Source organism: Pelophylax lessonae (assembly GCF_965119305.1).
Source record: "Pelophylax lessonae genome assembly, chromosome: 13".
Lineage (NCBI taxonomy): Eukaryota > Metazoa > Chordata > Amphibia > Anura > Ranidae > Pelophylax > Pelophylax lessonae.
In genome coordinates this window covers 148529388-148552898 of record NC_138780.1, presented here as the reverse complement: position 1 = coordinate 148552898, position 23511 = coordinate 148529388, and the positions used below count along the sequence as shown (strand labels likewise).

The 23511-nt window shown below is 41.4% G+C and overlaps 1 protein-coding gene across 4 annotated transcripts in view; it reads left to right on the top strand.

Moving 5' to 3' along the window:
- KCNH5 (potassium voltage-gated channel subfamily H member 5) overlaps positions 1-23511 on the top strand; it is a 510054-nt gene that overhangs the window by 35655 nt on the left and 450888 nt on the right. For 2 of the 4 annotated variants that reach the window (XM_082242613.1, XM_082242612.1), the window contains exon 2: positions 19412-19480. The exons of the other annotated variants lie outside the window; for them this stretch is intronic. In XM_082242613.1, the coding sequence (XP_082098739.1) occupies positions 19412-19480 (69 nt within the window). The remainder of the gene's footprint in view (positions 1-19411; positions 19481-23511) is intronic. 4 annotated transcript variants of the gene reach the window in all.

Here is a 23511-nt window from a genome sequence, read left to right as displayed (position 1 = left end):
CCTACTCAGCGTATATGACGACACCCCATCTTTTGGGGGATTTTTTTGAGGTTAAAAAGTCGTATTCTACGCCAAAAAATACAGTAACTGCATTTGCAGTTTTGGCAGAGGGTGGAGTTGGGCTTTAAAACTAATCTGTGCTGGGAAGCAGCAAGTCGGAGAGAAGCCCAAAAACCTAATTTACATACTTTGTTCTGGGTCGTTGACTCAAATCAATAAAGTCGTTGGGAAGCTGGGCAATAGATGTTTTAGAAGCTAAATTTAGAAATTTCAGCCTTCATTTTTATCTTCGTATGGATATTCTTTAAATAGCCAGACTATTAAACTTGTGTAGTCAGGAAGTAGCAAGAGAGACGATGGTTTGCAATTCCGAAAACCCACAGTAGCCAATCCAGCTTCAAGTTACTGACTAGTTACTGTAGATTACTGTATTGTACATACAGTATAACCTTTGCAGTTTTCATTAGGCATTATTATATATGGCTGGTGTATATCCTTATTGAACATCCAAGTTCTGTTATATCATGGCTAAAAATAGATCTCAAGCTTAATTTTCTATCCAAAGAAATACTCCAGGTCTCTGTATTAAATATATTTTTCCCTTTTTATTTCCAGCACTGAATCAATTATAGATTGCATACATTACAAGAAAATCTATTACCATTATTACTTGTCATGACTTTATACATTTTATGAGATTGCTCTTAATATGTGTGCTGTCGTCTTATTTGCTGTGCTTTTAGCAAAGACGCAAAAGGCATTGAAGCAATTGAAGTCATTGTGGAAATGAGATGGCTTTATCTTGGCTGCTGGGCTAGGCTAAGTAATGAAGTCTTCCCAGAATTCTGTGTGTTTCCCATAAGATAGTCAAGAAAGCTTATAATGCAAGGAGATGTCAGAGAAAATTCTTTTTAATTGTTACGCTATGGAACCTAGCTGACGTCATGGTGCTTCTGCTTTGAACAATGTAGGATGGTTTAAAGAACGAATTCAGACGTCCTGCTGACAAAGCACCATATGACTGACGTATAGGTCCCAGCTTTATACTTGGCAGAAGCTGCTGATTGTATTTCACAATAATTGGATCTGTTGCTATAAGAGTCCTTGTCCCTTCTTCAGATGTTCTGTTAGTTTAATATGAAATGACTCCTTAACATCCCAGAGGATTGAAAACATTTCCATGTGAACACACACGTCAAATTCAAATTAAGGTAAATTGGGTGGACTTTGTTTTGTTAGCAAACCGTGAAATGATTTATTTGTCTGGAGTCCCTTTTTAAAGCAAATCAGTACTTTGTGCATGCAGATTCTTACAGAACAAAGAAGCAGCTTTACTGAATAGCAAAATGGTAAAGAACCTGTAAATTCACCCCAACTGGGGCATCCACGCTGGCAGCCGTGGGTGTGTGATGTAATCCGGCCCAGACAAACTCCACCATGAACATGCCAAGCGGCGCATGTGTAGTGACATTGGCGCATTCCGACAGCCTCCGCCATTGAGCGGATGCACGAACAGCGCCTCAAGTGGCGCATGTGCGGATGGAAAGGGATCTTAAATGGCAAGGCCTGCCATTACCAGGACCCATATAGGCCACGGTAGCTGCTCAGAGGAAACCACACTGCCTGCCCAAACTACATTAGGGCACAGATGATGTCAGATGTTCCAGGTGTTATGCTGCACACCCACGGGGGGCCATGATCGCCACCAGTGAACCTCTGCTTGACCTGAAAGAAGTACAGTATACAATCAATACTGAAAACAAGATCAATCACACTGCAATAACCGAGAACAAAACAATAAAAATATTCCCTTGCAAATGTGCATAAACTTCACATATTTTCAGCCTTATAACTGGACGCCTGTAGATACTATAGACTTAGTTGGTATTTGGCTTGCCTCATGATGGGACTACTAAAGTATTCTTAGATGTATAGTAATTAGGGATTGACCGATTATCTATGGGGCCCATTATCAGATGCTGATATTCACTTTTTTTGAAGTAGCGGTATCGCCCACAAGCTTGCCGATATGACCGATATTTCTTCAAGTGGATGTACTGGGGTGATGCCTCTAGCTACCGGAGTGATGCTTACAGCTAGAGGCATCACTTCCGTACCATTGTTCAGAGCTATCGGTCGGCTTTCTTGTAATGACAGCCGATGCAGTTGACCAGCCGCTCGATTGTCATTACAAGGACGTCCCCCCGCCCTGCCGCCTTCCGTGGCTTGCCCGGGTCTCCTGTCCCATCGGGAGACCCCAGTGACCAGCCGACACGTCCACCGGCTGGCCGAAGACCCGAACAAAGCTGCATTCGGCTCTGATCGCGCCTCCCATGTAAAAACCCGGGAGCAATGTCATGACATCACTCTTGGGTACTGAAGCCTTAAAGGCACCAGATTAAAAAAAAAAATGACAGCCTTCAAAACAGCAAAACTTGTTTTTTGTAATGCTTTTAAGTGCAGAGGAAAGGTTTGGGGTCTTTAAGACCCCCAGATCCCTCCATAAAGAGTACCTATCACTGGCTATTACTGTCTCAAGGAATGTTTACATTCCTTGTGACAGAAACAAAACTGATAAAAAAAAAAAAAATTAAAAGGACAATGTAAAAAAAAAAAAAAATATAAATGTGCAGAATATCAGCACCTAATATTGGCTATTGGCCTAAAGGGTAGCCGGAAAATTGGCCCTGAAAAAATGGTCGATCCCTAATAGTAAAAACCCACTATGAGCATCAATATTGTATCATTCTCACATTAACAATAATTGTAGATACCCCTTTATTGAACCTGGTATGTTGCCCTATATCGGAAATAAAACTTATCACTGACCTTGTCATATGAGGCATGGTTCACACTATGTGTTTTTTTTTGCAGAAACGCACTACAGTTCATTTAACATTGTTTCCATGGGACACGTTCACTTCTATACTTTTTTCAGCTGCTGCATTTTTGGTCAGGGACATTTCTAATCGCAAAACTGTGCTTTTTTAGTTCAATAGACTTCAATGGAGAAGCTACAGAAAATCATGTAGTGCATTTTTGCTTAGGGTATCATCTGAAAAGCTGCCCCGCTCCCCCCCCCCCAGGTACACGTTGGCATAGGCTGGGGCACAACTGGTGCCCATGGCCACGCCCTGTATCTGGAGGTAGTGGGACACCATGAAGGTAAACCAATTCTGCGGAAGGATGAAATATAACATTTTTAGAATTAACTCAATAATTCCCTTTATGACTGTTCCTGCTCCATTAAAAATGTACGTACAATACTGACACCCTGATCATGAGGGAGGCTCAAATACAGAGCCTTTACATAAGTTGTCAAAAGCAGGGCGCCAGGAAGAAGGTATAGGCCGTCTACTTGTTTAAGTAGATCCAAAGTGTCTTTGACATAGGAAGGAAGTATGGTAACATGGGGCATTAGAAAGAAATCGACCAGTCCAATAGCATTTTTAGTAATAGATTCTATTCCAGATATTATGGGCCTTCTTGGAGGTAAAGTAAGGCTTTTTATGTGTTTTATGGATGGAATAGAATGTTGCTTCTCAAAGAATTTATGTATTCAAGTAATCATAGGTATCATTTTCAATTAATCCCTGTAAGTAAGCAGCATTAATCAATTGTTTAAATTCAATATTAAATTGGGATACTATGCTAGCTGAGACTGGTCTGTACTATTGTGTATTGTTCAATATGTCATAGCATATCTTTCCAGGTTGGGCTTGTGTCATTAAGCCGATGTTACTGCCCTTGTCGGATGGTTTATTTGGCCTATTCTGTAATTGGGTAAGAACCTGTCACTGTGTAGGAGGAGTAAAATTGGATTTTTTTTTTGTAGCAATCACCTAATATCACTATTGTGGTCAAAAATGCCCAAACATTACAGTTTGTTGTCAGATCTGGAAATTTTTGTGACTTATTGAAAGTTTTTTTTAATTTGAGATATTCCTTTGTCATGACATGTCTATTTTCCTCTCCAGGGTTCTTGTTACTTTCCACATTCTCCTCTAACAGCAAAAGATCATGCATGACCCCTATGGTAGCCTATATATTAATAAAATGTTTAATTTACATATTTTGTTCAGAATCCTTTACTGGAAATGACTGCCTGAAGTCTGAAACCCATTGACATTACCAAAGACTGGGTTTCCTCCTTTCTGATGCTTTGCCAGGCTCTAACTGCAGCTTTCTTCAGTTGTTCTTTGTTTGTGGGCTTTTCTGCCTTTTGTTTTGCCTTCAGCAAGTGAAATGCATTATCAATTGGGTTAAGATCAGGTGATTGATTCGGCCATTGCAGAATATTCCACTTCTTTTCCTTCAAAAGCTCCAGGGTTGCTTTTGCAGTGTGTTTTGGCTCATTGTCTATCTGTACTGTGAAGCGCCATTCAATCAACTTTGCTGCATTTGGCTGAATCTGGGCTGACGTATATTTCTAAACACTGCAAAATTCATTCGGCTGCTTCTGTCTTCTGTCACATTACCAATAAACACCAATGACCCAGCATTATTGGATGTTATTCACCATGTTTTACAGATGACGTGTGCTTGGATCAGGAGCTGTTCCAAGCCTTCTCAACACTTTTTTATCCCCGTCGTGGTACGGATTAATCTTAGTTTCATCCGTCTAAAGAATGCTTTTCTAGAACTGGTCTGGCTTTTTTAGATGTTTTTTTTGCAAAGTCTAGTCAGGCTTTTCTATTTTTTCAGTGAATTGCACCTTGTGGTAAACCCTCTGTATTTGCTCTCGTGAAGTCTTCTCTTGATTGTAGACTTTGACAATGATACGCCCACCTCCTGGAGAGTGTCCTTCACTTGTCTGGATGTTGTGAATGGGGTTTTCTTTACCATAGAGAGGATCCTGCGATGGATGAGCGAGTTTGGGGTGGAGGAACTTGAATGGCCTTCACAGAGTACTGACCTCAACCTGATTAGAAAACCTTTAGGATGAATTAAAGCGGAGACTGAGAACCAGGCCTTCTTGTACAACATCAGTGCCTAAACTCACAAATACGCTTCTGGAAGAATGGTCAAATATTCCCATAGACACACTCCTTAACCTTGTGGACAGCCTTCCCCCGAAGAGTTGAAGCTGCTATAGCTGCAACGGGTGGGACAACTTAATATTGAACCCTATGGACTAAGACTGGGATGCCATTAAAGTTCATGTGCGTGTAAAGGCAGGTGTTCCAACACTTTTGACAATACAGAGAGTGTGTGTGTATGTATGTATATATATATGTGTGTGTGTGTGTGTGTGTGTATATATATTCAGTATTTCACAAAAGTGAGTACACCCCTCACATTTTTGTAAATATTTTATTATATCTTTTCATATGACAACACTGAAGAAATGACACTTTGCTACAATGTAAAGTAGTGAGTGTGCAGCTTGTATAACAGTGTAAATTTGCTGTCCCCTCAAAATAACTCAGTGGGGGATAGATCTGCCGATCCCCGTTGAGCAGGCAGATGGCAGCTACATCTCCGCTCTGTGTGCAGAGACAGAGCTGTCAGATCCCCGCTGTCCTCTACGGGGGAGTCGGATGAGAATGGACCGCCTGTCCCCTTAAAATAACTCAACACACAGCCATTCATGTCTAAACCGCTGGCAACAAAAGTGAGTACACCCCTAAGTGAAAATTCCAAATTGGGCCACAAGCCTCAATATTTTGTTTGGCCACCATTATTTTTCAGCACTGCCTTAACCCTCATGAGCATGGAGTTCACCAGAGCTTCACAGGTTGTTACTCGGCAACGGACGACATCACGGAGCAGGTGGGTGTGCGCTCCTCCACCTTTCGTTTGAGGATGTCCCATAGATGCTCAATAGGGTTTTGGTCTGGAGACACGCTTGGCCAGTCCATCACCTTTACCCTCAGCTTCTTTAGCAATGCAGTGGTCATCTTGGAGGTGTGTTTTGGGCCGTTATCATGTTGGAAAACTGCCTTGCAGCCTAGTCTCAGAAGGGAGGGGATCATGCTTTGCTTCAGTATGTCACAGTACATGTTGGCATTCATGGTTCCCTCAATGAACTGTAGCTCCCCAGTGCCGGCAGCACTCATGCAGCCATAGACCATGACGCTCCCACCACCATGCTTGACTGTAGGCAATACACACTTGTCTTTCTACTCCTCACCTGGTTGCCACCACACACGCTTGACACCATCTGAACCAAATCTAAAAAAAATTGAACAGAAAATTGTAAGAAAATTGTATAATGTATGGCCAGTCTTAGGGGTGTTCTCATTTTTGTTGCCAGCGGTTTAGACATTAATGGCTGTGTGTTGAGTTATTTTAAGGGGACAGGCGGTCCATTCTCATCCGACTCCCCCGTAGAGGACAGCGGGGATCTGACAGCTCTGTCTCTGCACACAGAGCGGAGATGTAGCTGCCATCTGCCTGCTCAACGGGGATCGGCAGATCTATCCCCCACTGAGCAGAACAGACTCCGTCGGGCGGTGCGCCCGTGTGGAAGGGGCCTTAAAAGAAAAAAAAGTTAGTAAAACATATATAAAAATAATGCATATTGTTTGTTCATTTGTCATCCTATAGTTAGAACATTAGCAGGATATTTATTAAAACAGTATATACTAAATCAAATCCTTATGTCCTTAAGGGTTGGACTCCCTATCAGGTTATTTTTACTGTTTGTGTCCTGCTGGGGATATTTTCCTTTTGTTACTTTTCAAGCGGCTCAACATAAAAGTTTTCATGCTAGATAGTGGTCATCAGAATTAGTCTTTATTAGATGATCTGCTCTCAATTCTTGTTCTGATGACAATTTTAAAATATTGGATTTCCCTTCACTTTCTGTCTTGCTGGGCAAATAGAGTCACAGACAGCAAATACATGAATAAAATAAAAGCAGATTTATATGTACAACACTTTATCCAAAACTAAAAAAAAATTGCCTTTACGTACACTTTGAACAATGTATGAAGGGTAAATCTGCATTTTGGCATTGCTACATTTGATCCGAGCATCAAGAAAGATTTCAATGACCTCTGGTCATGCAACGGTCAAACTGAGAAGTAGCAGCTGGGTGAGATTGGTGTTTTTACATGAATATAACTTCTGAGCATGTCACTTGAGGAGTTCTACATATTTGTTGTACACTGACTCAGCACACTGGAGGGATTCCATTTTTCAGCTCATTTGGGAATACCTTGGAATCTTCCAGGAACAACTTGAATTTGCAGCCAAGCAAAGGTGAGCCTGGGCTGGCTTGCAGTTCCTTAAAAATCCCAATAGAATTGACAAATCAAAATGATAATAATTATTTGCTGCACAACTCCGTGTACTTAAACTGCCATTGCCATATTTAACCAGTTTGTTACAGTTTATGCAGCATGTACTGAATTTTGACAAATACAATGTGCTGGATTTAAAGCCCAATTAACTACTTGCCTAGAGGGCACCTTCACCCCCTTCCTGCCCAGGCCAATATTTAACTTTCACTGCTGTCACACTTTGAATGACAATTACACGGAGATACATCGCTGCACCCATATGAAATTTGTATCATTTCTATTAGACAGAGCTTTCTTTTGGTGGTATTTAACCGCTTCAATACTGGGCACTTTCTCCCTCTTCCTGCACAGGCCAATTTTTAGCTTTTAGCGCTGTCACATTTTTAGTCACAATTACAGGGTCATGCAATGTTTAAAAAAAATGATAGAAATTTCATTTTGGTACAACAGATAGAGCTTTCGCTTTGTGTTATTTAATCACCACTGGGTTTGTTATGTTTTGCTAAAAAAAAAAAAAAAGACCAAAAATATTTTCTACATTTTTGTTAGAAAATGTTGTAAATAAGTCGTTTTTCTCCTTCACTGATGTGTGCTGATGAGGCTGTACTGATGAGACGGCACTGATGGGCAATGAGAGGGCACTGATGAGGCAGCACTGATATGCAGCACTAATAGGCGGCACAGATAGGCAGCACTGATGAGCACTACTAGGTGGCACTGATGGGCACTGATTGGAGGCACTGATTGGCGGCACTGATTGACACTGATAGGTGGCAATGATGGGCACTGGTTGGTGGAACAGATGGAAGGCTCTGATGAGCAGGCACTGAAAGACAGCACTGATTGACACTGATGGGCACTGATAGGTGGCACTGATTTGTGGCACTAATGGATGGCACTGATGAGCAGATACTGAAAGGCAGCACTGATTGACACTGGTAGGTGACACTGATGGGCGGCACTGATAGGCATTACTGCTGGGAACTGACTGGCATCACTGCGGGGCACTGTTGGAGCTGGACTGATTATGAGAGCACTGATGATCAGCACCGTGATTATCTGTGCAGGTCTCCCCTGTGAAGAAATGTCATTGATCGGCTCTCCTCTCCTTACATTCTGTCAGCAAGCCGATAGCCGGCATTTCCTTGTTTGGCTCTTTATCGAGATCGGGCATGCGCCATGTCCCAGGGTCCCAGCACTCTGCTAACCACTGCGCACGCCTACAGGGAAAACAAAACACAAGGTATACCCCAATTATATTTGTATAATATGAAAGATGATGTCATGCCGAGTAAATAGATACCTAACTATTACACTCACTATAACGTTCATGGCATTACCTGACTAGTGTGGTGCGAACACTGTTTACATATTTGTGCGCGACTTACATATGCGTTCACTTCTGCGCACGGAGGGATGGGGGTGCTTTAAATTTTTTTTTACATTTTTATACTGTCCCTTTTTAATTTTTTAGGATCACCTTTATTCCTATTACAAGGAATGTAAACATCCCTTGTAATCGAAATAAGGATGACAGGTACTTTTTATGAAGAGATCTGTGGTCAAAAAGACCCCAAATTTCTCCTTTACCTTTTTAAAAGCAAAAGTTTTTGATCTTTTGCTTTAAAAAAAAAAATTGTTTACTTCCACCCTGGAGCCATGATGTCGCCCTGGTCCTCCAAGGCTATAGAGGTGATCAAAGACCATCTACTCTTTAATTGCCTCAATGACCAGCTGGCAGCACCATCAGATTGTTTCTCGGACAAGCCAGCGGAAACGCTAAACCCAAAGGACACTGGCAAGCAGCGAGGGGGGATGTCCCTTCCCACCACTTCTGAAAACATTCCTGCAGCCGTTGAGATGCTCAGAACGCTTTAAAGAGAAAGCCAGCCTCCAGCTAAAAAAACCCCAATATATTCAGCCATAATCCCAGTAAACCAGTTAACAGAGGCATGGACTCCAGAGAGAGAGAGAAAGAGATATGTTGTCCCTGTACAAATCATTAGTAAGACCTCATCTGGAATACGCAGTTCAGTTTTGGGCACCAGTTCTCAAAAAGGATATCGGGGAACTGGAGAAAGTGCAGAGAAGGGCAACCAAACTGATAAGAGGCATGGAGGACCTCAACTATGAGAAAAGATTAGAGGAACTGAATTTATTCTCTATTGAGAAGAGGAGATTAAGGGGGGTATGATCAACATGTATAAATACATAAGGGGTCCAAATAGTGAACTTGGTGTTGAGTTATTTAATTTAAGGTCTTAACAGAGGTCAAGAGGGCACTCTTTACGTCTAGAGGAAAAGAGATTTCGTCTCCAAAAATGGAAGGGTTTCTTCACATTAAGAGCTGTGAAAATGTGGAATAGACTCCCTCCAGCGTTGGTTCTGGCAAGCTGAGTAGATTGCTTTGAAAAAGACCTGGATTCTTTCCTAGGTGTACATAATATAACCGGGTACCAATATGATTAGGTAAAGTCAATTCAGGGAATATCTGATTGCCTCTCGGGGGATCAGGAAGAATTTTTTTTCCCCTGCTGTAGCAAATTGGATCATGCTTTGCTGGGGTTTTTCGCCTGCCTCTGGATCAACTGCGGGTATAGGATTGTGTATATGGGATTGTATGGTTGGGTTTTCTTTACTGTTTTTTATTGGTTGAGCTAGATGGACTTGTGTCTTTTTTCAACCTGACTAACTATATAATCCCAGTAAACCACTTGCAAACCGCAACGTATATATTCATATTACGGTCGGCAAGTGGTTAATAATATTGCAGCTTAACAATTCTCAGATATAATGGCTGAATTTTTCTTTTTTAGGCTTTGTTTCCCTTTTGTTTCACTCTTTCACCCAGGCACTATAGTTCAGGTGGTGTGTTACTGACCAGATTACCAGATGAAAATCGAATGGGGGAAAAAAAACCTAAAAAAAGAAAACAAATGTAGATTGGTAAACTGCAATATTCTGTACATTTATGGTTTTGGGTTGAATACTGCTTTATTATAAAGTAAAGTAAATTCCCAGAGCAGGACAGTAGTTACCTTCTTTCAGGCTGGCGCTGTTGGAAGCCTTGGATGGAGCTGTCTGATATGGTATGAGTTTTTGCTTTTTACCTCAAAGAAGACCTAGAATGCCCATGAAAAGTATTTGAGATCTCCAGGCCCATAAATATCTGATGGCTTTCTCACCATTGGATGTCCTCATACTTTTGTTCTCCTATGTCTACGTCTGTGTGAAAGGACCATTATGATTTTATACTATGGAATATTCTTACACCATAACACTCCAGTCTTTTCAAATTGTAACGAGGGAGATATTTTAGTACAAATTAAGTAGGAAAAGGACATAAACCATCCTGGATAATGATTATTGAAAGACTTTCTGCTATCTTGAATGATAAAATGACAGAGTTTGAGAAAACTTGGCACTCATGGATCAAATGTCTCTCAAATAATGCCTAGTGCCCTTTTGGCCTTTCAACACTTTTGATAGTATGGTGTGGTTGTACAATCACTTCTCTTTTCCTCTTTCCGTCCTCTTTTTTTTTTTTTCTTTCTGTTCTTTTTCCTTCCCGGAGATAAACGTATTTTCCTGCAATCTATAGGGCCCTCTGGACAGGGATCTGTAGGAGATGGTTTTCTCCGTGATTCATTTACCCAATCTGTTCCCCTTATTGTGTTGTGGATGCACCTAATGTGTATTCTGTAATATTGTACATCGGTTTTATATTTTTCAGAACTACCTTTGCACTGTTATGGTAATATCCACTGCCATGTTCAAATGAGATTTTGTAACTTTATTACATGTCTTCGTAAAATAAAAAAAATTAATCGAAAAGGACATAAACCAGTCCATGTGCAATGAAGATGTAATATGCAAGAAATGATGGCCCACTGGTGCTTTTTTCATCATTAGTTTTTTCTTTGTACTGACTTTTCAAAATAACAAATTAAATAATTTAGAGGTTGGATGAAAGATTTAATGCAGTATAATTAAGGTTAAATAGTACAATTTTATATAAAAGGGAACAACTGAGGAGTGGGACAGGCATTGGAGGGAGGCAAATTAGACAACTGCCCAGGGTCCTCGTATTTTTAGGGTTCCCAGAACCCCCCCCCCCCCCCAATGAAGAGCTACAGCATTACAGCAGCAGTATTATATCCTCCAGCATGACCAACCTCATAGTGTATGAAATACTCTGCGTCTTTTTTTTGTTTTAGATATTTTTATTCATTTCCATTAAGATACATATAAAATACAATACTCTGCTTCTAAACTCTTGCAAAAATGCTGTTCCTTTTTTGGAAAATGAAGGGTAGAAGGAAGTATGGGAGAAGAGTAGGGTTGCACTAATACCATTTTTTTTCAGCGGCGAGTATGCGCATTGATATTTTTGGTCAAGAACTTGCCGATACCGAGCACTGGTACCTTTGTTGTGCGATTTGAACCTATAAAGAATGAATGGGCTCAAATCGCACTGCAAAGATTTGCATGCAATTTGAAGAGGAATGCAGTGTGATTCCTGTCTGAAGCGCATGTGGTTTCCTGTACCGTTCCTGTGTGAACCCAGGCTGAACTCACTATGACAAGCCGAGATTCATTCAAAAACAGTGGGGGGGAACCGCACGTGACTCAGACAGGAATCACATTGCATACCTGTTCAAATTGCATGCAGTTCTTTGCAGTGTGGCTTGAGATCTATAATTTTAAATAGGCTCAAATCACACCGCAAAGGTATCGGTTTCAGGTATCTGAGCATTTGCATGATTGCCATTACTCGTGCAAATGCTTAGTATCGGCCCGTTTTCAATATCGGTTTCAATGCAACCCTAGAGAAGAGCATTTGGTGCCTTATGAACTGGGCCATGCAAGAGGTCCTGCAGTAATCAGCCAAAGTATTTAAAACTGGCCCCACTGACAAATAGGATTTGGTTCCAAAAGAGGGCATCGTGCATCCAAAAGAGGGACAGCTGGCAACAGTAATGCCCAACCAAAGCAAACTTTCATTTGTAAATACTTACCTAAAGTATGAAAAGACAAGAACTCACTGCTCAAGGTGGTGTGATTGCCTGATGACTCACACCTAAAGTATGCCTGGTACATACGATGAGATTATCTGATGAATGATCGTCCATTTTTATTTTTTATTTTTTGCATGCTAGTCTCATATTAAAAATGAAGAGTTTACTATAGTGACGAGAATTCTTGTAAGACAGAAAAAAAAATTGGAAGCGATGTAATGTGTTGTAGTGTACAGTATTTTGGATGATTGAATGAAAATCATATGATCTGGTATCGTACAAGAAAAATTTTCATGCTTGTCCCATCAGATAATATCAGATTAACTGTCATAATTGGCTCTTGAAAACTGTGTACTAACGATCAGATTATCGTACGATTGATTTGAAAGCGGTATTTTTTGTACAATTTTCTTATTGTGTGTACAGGACATAACTCCCCATCCTGTAGAGTAGACATTTGTCTACAAACTTTTTTTTTCTAAGTCTGAAAGAGGTAATTGAACAAAAAAGAAAAACAACTAAATCCAGTTTACACAGTCAACCGGAAGGAGTAACGTTTCACATCACCGTGTTCATTGGTAAAAGAATACATTATCACAGTAGACACAGAAATCAGCCGTATGGCTCCATGTCAGCGTAACACAGTGATACAACAAGATTGCATTATCATAAAATTCTGCTGCCCTAATCATACCTCAAAGAATGCAATGGCAGTGAAAAACAAAATAAACACGTTACGTAAGTCTATGTAATATCAGGTCATTTGGGGTGAGATCAGGGACGTTAAGCCAACCATCCCAGAGCTTCTTGAATTTGGCAGGGCACCCATGATGCTGATAGATTTAAGGCTCATAACGTAATGTTGTACCCATACAGCGTATTCATTCCTCAGGGGTCAGGGGGGTTCAGATTTCCAGTGCTGGAGCACAAGTTTGCGTGCTTGAAATAATTGCTCTGGAAATTGCCTCTGTCCTGCTGTATGTGACTGTGGGACTTCATCAAGTAAACCCAATACAAATGTTTTGGGATCCAGCTCTATATTAGTTTGAAAGGCATTATTAAGGGTACTGACAATGGTTGCCCAATATCAGTGTAGGTGTAGCTTAGGGCAGACCCAAAGCATATGTATTTAGTCCTTGTGATCTCTGTGGCATATACTACATGAAGGGCTGGATAATACATCCCTATTGTGTAATTTGTAAAGGGTATAGCGGACCCTTATTAGTATGTACAACTGGGAAAGTCACTGGGATACATTTAGAGAGCTTGTTTGGACTGATTGTAATGCAACTTCCAATTAGTCTTTCTCCATATTTCCTACATCCCTTTCCTAGTGTTCCATCACCTTACATTAATAATCCTCATGGTAGGTGTTTAAAAATAATGCATAGCAGTGAGAAATAAAGCCTTTGTTGGACTGCATCAAGTTAAATATAGAAGTTGGGGAAAGGTGCCAGGTGTCAGGTGGTCCCAGAGCCAATATAACGTGTCTGATCTGAAGGTAGAAGAAATGTATATTATCATGGAGGTCATATCGAGACTGTAGGATGGAGAAAGGTAAAAGCTGGCTTTTATCAAATATGTGGTGCAGGTGTGTGATCCTATAGGTCTGCCACTTTTCAGCATATTGGAGTTTGCCAACTCTAGGTAACTGTTATTTAGCCAAATGGCCACTTATTGTAAAACCTGTTGCTTGTTGCAACTACTTAATCTTGGCCCAGATTGTGTACATTAGTTTGTACGTTGGTAAGGGCTTGTTGGGCTTACACAGCGATTGGGATTCCAAACCCTTAAGGTCTGGGCTTTAGTTAAATGAGTAATGACAGCAAGTTTTGAGTCCCTAGTTTGAGTAGAGTCGTCAGGGGTGCTGCCATCCCTCATCATATGTTGCAACTGCAAAAACAATAAAGACAGCGCTCAAATGAAAATACTTTCCCAAATGTATATAAATATATATAGCAATAAATAAACAAATAAATGAATTAGTCTCCATTCACAATAGTACGACTTGTCAGGTGACTTGGTCACCGTCGCGTCCCATAGTGTAGTACAGGAACGGTTCTAATAGGAGCGACACAAGTCGCTCTGACTTAGAAAAAGGGTCCTGTACTACTTCGGGGCGACCTGGAGCGACTTGCATAGACATTCATTTTATGAAGTCCGTGCAAGTCGTGCCAAAGTCGTGGTGCATGCAACTTCACAGGTCGCCCCGAAAGTCGTGCCGCTTCCGTGTGAAGCGGCACTAAATTAAACACCAATAGTGCTCATAAACATATAAAATAAAAATAAAGTGACTGTGCACTACGTGAATATTTATAGACTCCTGGATAAGTCTTATAAGTCTTGGGGTCTGGTGTAGGTAAGTGGTCCCCGTTAAACAACCTCGGGAGGTCCCTCTAGGTACCACGATACATCGGGGGTGCCCTCCTCTGGGGTGGGGGATATCCTCTGGGGGGCTCCGCTGTAATCCCTCTGTAGAGAGTGCGGTATGGGGACTATGTAGGATCCCTCTAAATTCCACTTCTCAACCTCGTTGGTGGTGTGGTCTCAGCAATAAACCATAAGAGAGGTAGGGAGGCTCATAGTGTAGTATTTTTAAAAGGTAGTGTATTGTATAAAGTCACACTTATATTACAGCAAAAAAAAAGCTGGCCAGATCGTGGAGATGCTATGTTACTTTCCGGTTTGCATTCCAGATGCGTTCCAAGGACCGGACGTCACATCCGCTCCTTGGAAATAAACCGGCCGGTATCACCCAGGAGCAAATGCAGATCGCCTTGCTTTTACAAACTGGATTTAAAATTTCTATTTCAATCATTATACAACTCTGTATAATGATATATTCTAGGTTAATAATTCCAGTATTTGGTTGAATTGAAAATTGTATTTCATGACTTTCAGCAAACAGAAGGATGTTTTTACGTATTTGCATTTTTATTTATAATGATGAATGGTTGGGTGGTGTATGCATTTTTTTTTTTTACAAATCACTCTGCATATGTATTGCTATTGCTTCTTGCTATTTTTGCTGTCTGATAAAGTTTGAGTCTTTCCTTTTTACAACAAAGGAGACATAGAGGATCGTTATTTAGTTCAAGTTGTTGCTGAGTGGCTTTTTTTTTTTTCAAAGTCTGGGTTTACCCTATACAGTGTCTTGAAAAAGTATTCATTCGCCCCTTGAAATTTCCCACATTTTGTCACCTTACAACCAAAAACGTAAATGTATTTTATTAGGGTTTTATGTGATAGACCAACACAAAGTGGCACATAATTGTAAAGTGGAAGCAAAATGATAAATGGTTTTAATTTTTTTTTACAAATATGTGAAAAGCGTGGCGTGCATTTGTATTCAGCCCCCCCCCCAGTCAATACTTTGTAGAATCACCTTTCACTGCAATTAAATCTGCAAGTCTTTTTGGATATGTCTCTACCAGCTTTCCACATCTAGAGAGTAACATTTTTGGCCATTCTTCTTTGTACAATAGCTCAAGCTCTTTCAGATTGGATGGAGAGTGTCTATGAACAGCAATTTCCAAGTCTTGCCACAGATTCCCAATTGGATTTAGGTCTGAACTTTGACTGGGCCATTTTAACACATGAATATGCTTTGATCTAAACCGTTTCAGTGTAGCTTTGGCTGTAAGGTTAGGATCGTTGTTCTGCTGGAAGGTCAACCTCGGCCCAGTTTCTTCTGCATGTTTGCTGTGTCCCCCACATAGCTTCTTGCAAACTGCACTTCTTTTTGCTTTCTTTCAACAATGGCTTTCTTCTTTCCACTCTTGCATAATGGCCAGATTTGTGGAGTGCATGACTAATAGTTGTCCTGTGGACAGATTCTCCCACCTGAGCTTTGGATCTCTGTAGCTCCTCCAGAGTTGCCATAGGCCTCTTGGTTGCTTCTCTGATTAATGCTCTCCTTGCCCGGCCTGTCAGTTTAGGTGGGTGGCCATGTCTTGGTAGGTTTGCAGTTGTGCCATACTCTTTCCATTTTCAGATGATGGATGAAACAGTGCTCTGTGAAATGTTCAAAGCTTGGGATATTTTTTTATAACCTAGCTCTGTGTTAATCTTTTCCACAACTTTATCCCTTACCTGTCTGGTGTGTTCCTTGACCTTCATGATACTTCACTGAGGTTCTCTAACAAACCTCTGAGGGCTTCACAGGAAAAGCTGTATTTATACTGCGATTAAATTACATGCAGGTGGACTTTATTTACTAATTAGGTGACTTCTGAAGGCAATTGGTTCCACTAGATTTTAGTTAGTGGTATCAGAGTAAAGGGGACTGAATACAAATGCATGCCACACTTTTCACATAGTTATTTGTTAAAAATTTTAAAAAACATTTATAATTTTCCTTCCACTTCACAATTATGTGCCACTTTGTGTTAGTCTATCACATAAAGTCCTAATAAAATACATTTAGGTTTTTGATTGTAACATGACAAAATATGGAAAATCTCAAGGGGTATGAATACTTTTAGAAGGCACTGTACCTACAGATTCTCTAGTGGTTAAAGCTTTCTTCCCATAAGTGATGCCATGGTGCACTTTGGCAATAAAAAAATTCCCCTGTACACTGGTTGGCACAAAAATCCTAATTCAACATCGTCAACATAGGTTACAGCAGATGTTTTTTTTCCATACATTTGCAAATAGATGCAAAGCCATGCTGCCATATCAAGACACATCTGCAAAGTGTGGACCCTAACTCTAAACTCCCAAGTTCCAAACATGGCACATAAATAGCAATGAATAAATTTAATATAGGACAGCGTTTTGCTTTTGCCGCAACTATGGTTTCGCAGCGAATCTCTGGGCTTCACTAGGTTAAGGAAAAACGTTGTAGGTTAATCGCCAGAAATCAGGAACAATTCATAATTTACCCTGTTCAGCTAAGGTACAAGAGCAAAAAAAAAAAAAATGAAAACCCTGTCCCCTCACTATAAAATGGTGGGCTCCCACCAGCCATATTGGAGAGTTAAAAAATTCTATATAGGGAAAAATATGAGCTATACTGTGTTTTTAAATTTGGCTTTGGTTCTTCCTCCATGACAGTGCCCTGCATCCTGTGCCTTCTTTAAAATGGCTTTCTTATTAGGTATCATGCATGCTCACTGGCCTTTTAGCCCTTGTACATAAAATTCTGATGCGGTGGAAGACACAGGGGCACTGTCCAGCCCCACTGCTTGCAGCCTGTAAAAGTCCATGAGAGGCTGGAAGCTGCTGCGAATGGATGGTCCCCCAAGTTATACTAACATTTAGGGCAGTATGAGCCCACAGATAAGTACCAGGAACACACGAAGTCTAGGTTTTGGGCATTCATTCCATAAGTACAATGTACAGCTCCATCCAGCCACGTTGTACTTATGGAATTACAGCCTGTCATTGACTTTTATAGGCTTCTGGCAGTGTGCATGAGGCCTTGGTTCTACAAATGACCTAACTAACAAGATTTACCTCCATAGACTTTAATAGTTAGCAATCTTTAGTTTTTAAAAGTGTGAACTGATTGGGGGGAGGTTTGCTCAGCTCTAAATACATGCAGCCATTGCCAGGACAAGGCCATCCAGAGCCAAGGGCAAACATGCCATATTGCATCACCCCCTAAAGATGTATGAGTATTATGTATTAGCAAAATCCCCCCCCCCCCCGAAAGAAAATTAAGCACTAATCTAAACGCTGACCCCCTAAGCATAAATTCCCTCTCTGCCCAGTACAAATCTGTCTTCCCTCCCCAGCCCCCCCCCCCCGCTCAAATCCCCTCATTCTCTATATGCTTCCAGCACAAATCCACCACTTCCCCCAAAAAGTATTCCCCCTTCTTAGCAAACATCCTCTCCTCCCCATCCTCCCCCCTATTCTATCACCTTTTCTAGCACAAAATTCCCCCTTCTAGCACAAATTATCTCCCCCCCCCCTTCCCAACACCATGCCCTTCAAATCACCACTCCTAGAACACCTCCCCGAATTTCCCCTCCTAGAGCAATTCTTACCTGCCGCCTTTTGGTGCCCCCTCCTCACTTCACATTAAACCACAGTGCCCAGGGCAGCCACCCCTTGTCCTGGCCCTGCAGCTAGGTCTTGGAAGTAACCTATTTCTCCCTAAACTGTATGTGAAGCCTCATGGTTTTTCTCAATAATGCATTCTATGCTTTAAGGTGAAAAACCTTCTTTGCAGCATCTCCCCCAGACCCCCACCTTTTTTTTAACCTGAGCCCGATACGATCCAGCGATGTGCACGAGCGTAGCAACTCTAGCCGCTGTCTGTCTCCTTATTGAACAGATTGATAGCCACAGGAGCCATTGGCAAGGGAGCAGTGGGCTGGGCGAGTCCCACTGTCTGTTTCAGGAGAAAGCCCCCTGCCAGGAGAAAACAATGACTCTGTGTTGATGGGGAATTTCTTTCCTGCAACTTGTTGTTGCAGAGCTAAATGTGCACAGTCTGTGGCCTGCCTAAGGGTCCTTTCACACGGGCGATCCGATCCGCCTGTCAGTTTTTCAGGCAGACCTGATCGGATGCTCCATGCAGCCCTATGGGGCAGCGGAGACCTGTCCACTGACACCCGCTGCTTTCCGATCTGATCCTGTCCATGAAATCCGGATGGATGGAAACCCTATTTTCCATCTGTCTGGCGGATCGGATGGGATCGGATGAGAATGGACAGGCAGTCCGTTCTCATCCGATCTCCCCATAGAGGACAGCGGGGATCTGACAGCTCTGTCTGCACACACAGAGCGGAGACGGAGCTGTCATCCGCCTGCTCAGCGGAGATCGGCGGATCGATCCCCCGCTGAGTAGAACAGACCTCGTCAGACGGTGCACCGTGTGAAAGGACCCTAACACCACTCAAAACAGCTGTGTCTGCCCCAAATCCAGCAAATTCACTACTCTAAATAGAAAAATAAATGGTGAATGCGAGCAGAACAATCCACAGAAGATTGCAGAAATGACCTATTTGGCACAAAAATCCTAATTACACTGTTTCAATGTTATAATTATGCTCCAAGGTGTGTATTTACCAACATGTATCAATGTGGAGGGTTCATTGCAAAATGAAATGATGTTTTTTGCAATTTTATAGTTGTGTCCATAAAGCACAGAGACAATATGGTGTCACAGAGGGGCTTTTATTGCCGTTGCAGGCGCAAAACATTTCAGGAACGCACATATTCCTCCCAGACATTTCATCCAAAGCACGAACATAGACCCAGGTAATTTGCTATTATATCGCATGCGTGTTTCTGCTGGTTTATGTTTTTTTCTTAGTTTTCTTTCAAAAGACTGTTATACTTATATACTACCTATAAATATATACAGTTTCCTTTTGAATCTCTTCATAATGAAAGCAAAAATGACAATTCCTATAAGATTCTGGTTTCCATTCTATCGCTCGCCCTATATGGGCACCTTCTTTTTCTTTGTTTTCTTGCATGTTTGGTGGATTAGCGGCTTGACTCGCGCTCCATGTGGACCATGGCCTGCTTCCTGAGAACCTGAATAGTAGCTAGGTACCAGAAATGCAGTTTTAATTGCAGCTGTGATGTTATCTCTCCTACAGTAGCGATAAATCGATATGCTGGCCATGAGTGACTTTTTACAGACCTAAAATGCTGGTGTCAGAGAAGGTTCTGTGGGCTTATCCAGGTTGATTTAAAGGCCATGTGTAACTCTAGCAGTTTAGCCAGGGCACTTTGAAATTCTTGCACGACTTGGTTTGGTTTTCATGTTATCACTTACCCTAGTAAATGCATCCTTGTTTTGTTTTGTGTTTCTTCTTCCAGTTGTAACATGACAGCTTGAGCTAGATATGTCTTAGATCGACCATTAAGGGGAAGATTTCCCTCTGCTTGCCAAGTGTGTAATGCTATAAAAGGCACAAATTAAAGTGGAGTTCCACAAACATTTTAAACTTTTCGCCCTTGCACTCGTGACTACTGCACAATTTATCATTGGAAACTTTTTTTTTTTTCAGCAATATACAGTATCTCACAAAAGTGAGTATACCCCTCACATTTTTGTAAATATTTTATTATATCTTTTCATGTGACAACACTGAAGAAATGACACTTTGCTACAATGTAAAGTAGTGAGTGTACAGCTTGTATAACAGTGTAAATTTGCTGTCTCCTCATAATAACTCAACACACAGCCATTAATGTCTAAACCGCTAGCAACAAAAGTGAGTTCACCCCTAAGTGGAAATGTCCAAATTGGGCCCAAAGTGTCAATATTTTGTGTGGCAGCCATTATTTTCCAGCACTGCCTTAACCCTCTTGGGCATGGAGTTCACCAGAGCTTCTCAGGTTGCCACTGGAGTCCTCTTCCACTCCTCCATGATGACATTGCGGAGCTGGTGGATGTTAAGGACCTTGCGCTCCTCCACCTTTGAAGATGCCCCACAGATGATCAATAGGGATTAGGTCTGGAGACATGCTTGGCCAGTCCATCACCTTTACCCACAGCTTCTTTAGCTAGACAGTGGTCATCTTGGAGGTGTGTTTGGGGTTGTTATCATGTTGAAATATTGCCCTGCAGCCCAGTCCCTGAAGGGAGGGGATCATATGTCACAGTACATGTTGCCATTCATGGTTCCTTCAATGAACTGTAGCTCCACAGTGCCGGCAGCACTCATGCAGCCCCAGACTATGACACTCCCACCACCATGCTTGACTGTAGGCAAGACACACTTGCCTTTGTACTCCTCACCTGGTTGCCGCCACACACGCTTGACACCATCTGAACCCAATACGTTTATCTTGGTATCATCAGACCACAGGATATGGTTCCAGTAATCCATGTCCTTAGTCTGCTTGTTTTCAGCAAACTGCGGGCTTTCTTGTGCATCATTTTTAGACAAAGCTTCCTTCTGGGATGACAGCCATGCAGACCAATTTGATGCAGTGTGCGGCGCATTGTTTGAGCACTGACAGGCTGACCCCCCACCCCTTCAACCTCTGCAGCAATGCTGGCAGCACTCATGCCTCTATTTCCCAAAGACAGCCTCTGGATATGACGCTGAGTATGTGCACTCAACCTCTTTGGTCGACCATGGCGAGGCCTGTTCTGAATGGAACCTATCCTGTTAAACCGTTGTATGGTCTTGGCCACCGTGCTGCAGCTCAGTTTTAGGGCAATCTTCTTTTCTTGGCAATCTTCTTATATAGCCTAGGCCATCTTTATGTAGAGCAACAATTCTTTTTTTCAAATCCTTAGAGAGTTCTTTGCCATGAGGTGCCATGTTGAACTTCCATTGGCCAATATGGGAGAGTGAGAGCGATAACACCAAATTTAACACACCTGCTCCCCATTCACACCTGAAACCTTGTAACACTAATGAGTCACATAACACCGAGGAGGGAAAATGGCTAATTGGGCTCAATTTGGACATTTTCACTTATGGGTGTACTCACTTTTGTTGCCAGCAGTTTAGATATTAATGTCTGTGTGTTGAGTTATTTTGAGAAGACAGCAAATTTAGGCCTCTTTCACACGGAACGGACCATATTTTTTTTTTGGACACGGATGACACTTGTGTCATCCGGTCCGTATGTCCGCATATCATCCCATCCGTTTGCGGATTATGTACGGACATAATGTATGTCTATGGGATTGCGCTGACATCCGATTTTGCGTCCTTTCCGTTTTTTAAACGGAAGAAAAATAGGGTTCTGTTCCGTTCCAAAAAACGGAACAGAACTCAAAGGACGCAAATCGGATGGTCATCTGCTGACATCCGCAATCGGATTGACATGCATTATGTCCGTATATCACCCGCAAATGGATGGGGTGATATACGGACATAAGGAGCGGCTGTGTGAAAGAGGCCTTACACTGTTATACAAGATGTACATTCACTACTTTACATTGTAACAAAGTGTAATTTCTTCAGTGTTGTCACATGAAAAGGAATAATAAAATATTTACTAAAATGTGAGGGGTGTACTCACTCTTGTGAGATAATGTATGTACGTATCTTATTTCCCCAGCAATTCTCAGCTTCCCCTGTTCCTCGCTGCGGAAAGGTGGGTCATTCCTGGGCAGGGGCAGCGCATTGGCTCCTGGTATATGGGTTTCATCAATCCCAGGAGTCAATGGGCATCCTCCACTTGCAGCATCACAGTATTTGTGCGCCGCGCTTTCTACAATATGCGTATGTGCGATCGCCATATCCCAGAAGAAGCAATGAGTGGGCCTCAGATGCCAACACTCAAGATGGGAGCGGGCTTACAGGGAATAGCAAGGTACATTTTTTAACAAGAAAAAGTCTGCTAAAACATACATTCATTACCCATATACCCATATCACTACCGTATGTATATGTATATATATATATATATATATGTGTGTATATATATATATATATATGTGTGTGTGCGACCATCACATGGGTGTTAAAACATAAACAAAAAAAAACTGGAACTCCACTTTAACCACTTTTAGACCAGAGGATTTTCCTGCTTAACTTCCAGGCCACTTTTTTCAACTTGGCACTGTGCAAACAAAATTTATGTCCTTTTTTCCCACAAACAGAGCTTTCTTTTGGTGGTATTTGATCACCTCTACGCTCTTTATTTTTTGCGATATTAATAAAAAAAGAGCAAAAATTTTGCCAAAAATTGACATTTTCTACTTTGACAGTTAAAAAAATATCCAATATATTCAATTTTTGTCATATATTTAGGCCAAAATGTATTTAGCTACATGTCTTTGACAATAAAATTCTCAATGAGCGTATTTTTATTGGTTTGCGCAAAAGTTATATCGTGTACAAACTATGCTGTAAATACTGGAATTTACGCAGCTTTAATTTCTGACTGCCTATCTCAATTCTTCAAGTGCTAAAATGGCAGGGCAGTACAACCCCCCCCCCCCCCCAATTACCACTTTTTGGAAAGAAGATTTCCTAAGGAATGTAGTGAGAGGCATGTTGAGCTTATTGAATATTTTTTTTTTTTGTCACAGGTGTTTGAAAAACGACTAAAAAAAAAAAAATGTTTTTTTTTACAAAAAGTTGTAATTGAAATTATATATTTCTCATGCATGCCATAGGCATATGTGTAATTACACCCCAAAATATATTCTGCTGCTTCTCCTGAGTACAGGGATACCACATGTGTGAGACTTTTTGGGAGCCTAGCTGTGTACGGGACCCTGAAAATCAATCACCACCTTCCATTGCACTTTCTCACTGCCTATCACGGTTTCGGAGGCCCTGAAATGTCAAGATAGCACAAAAGCCCCC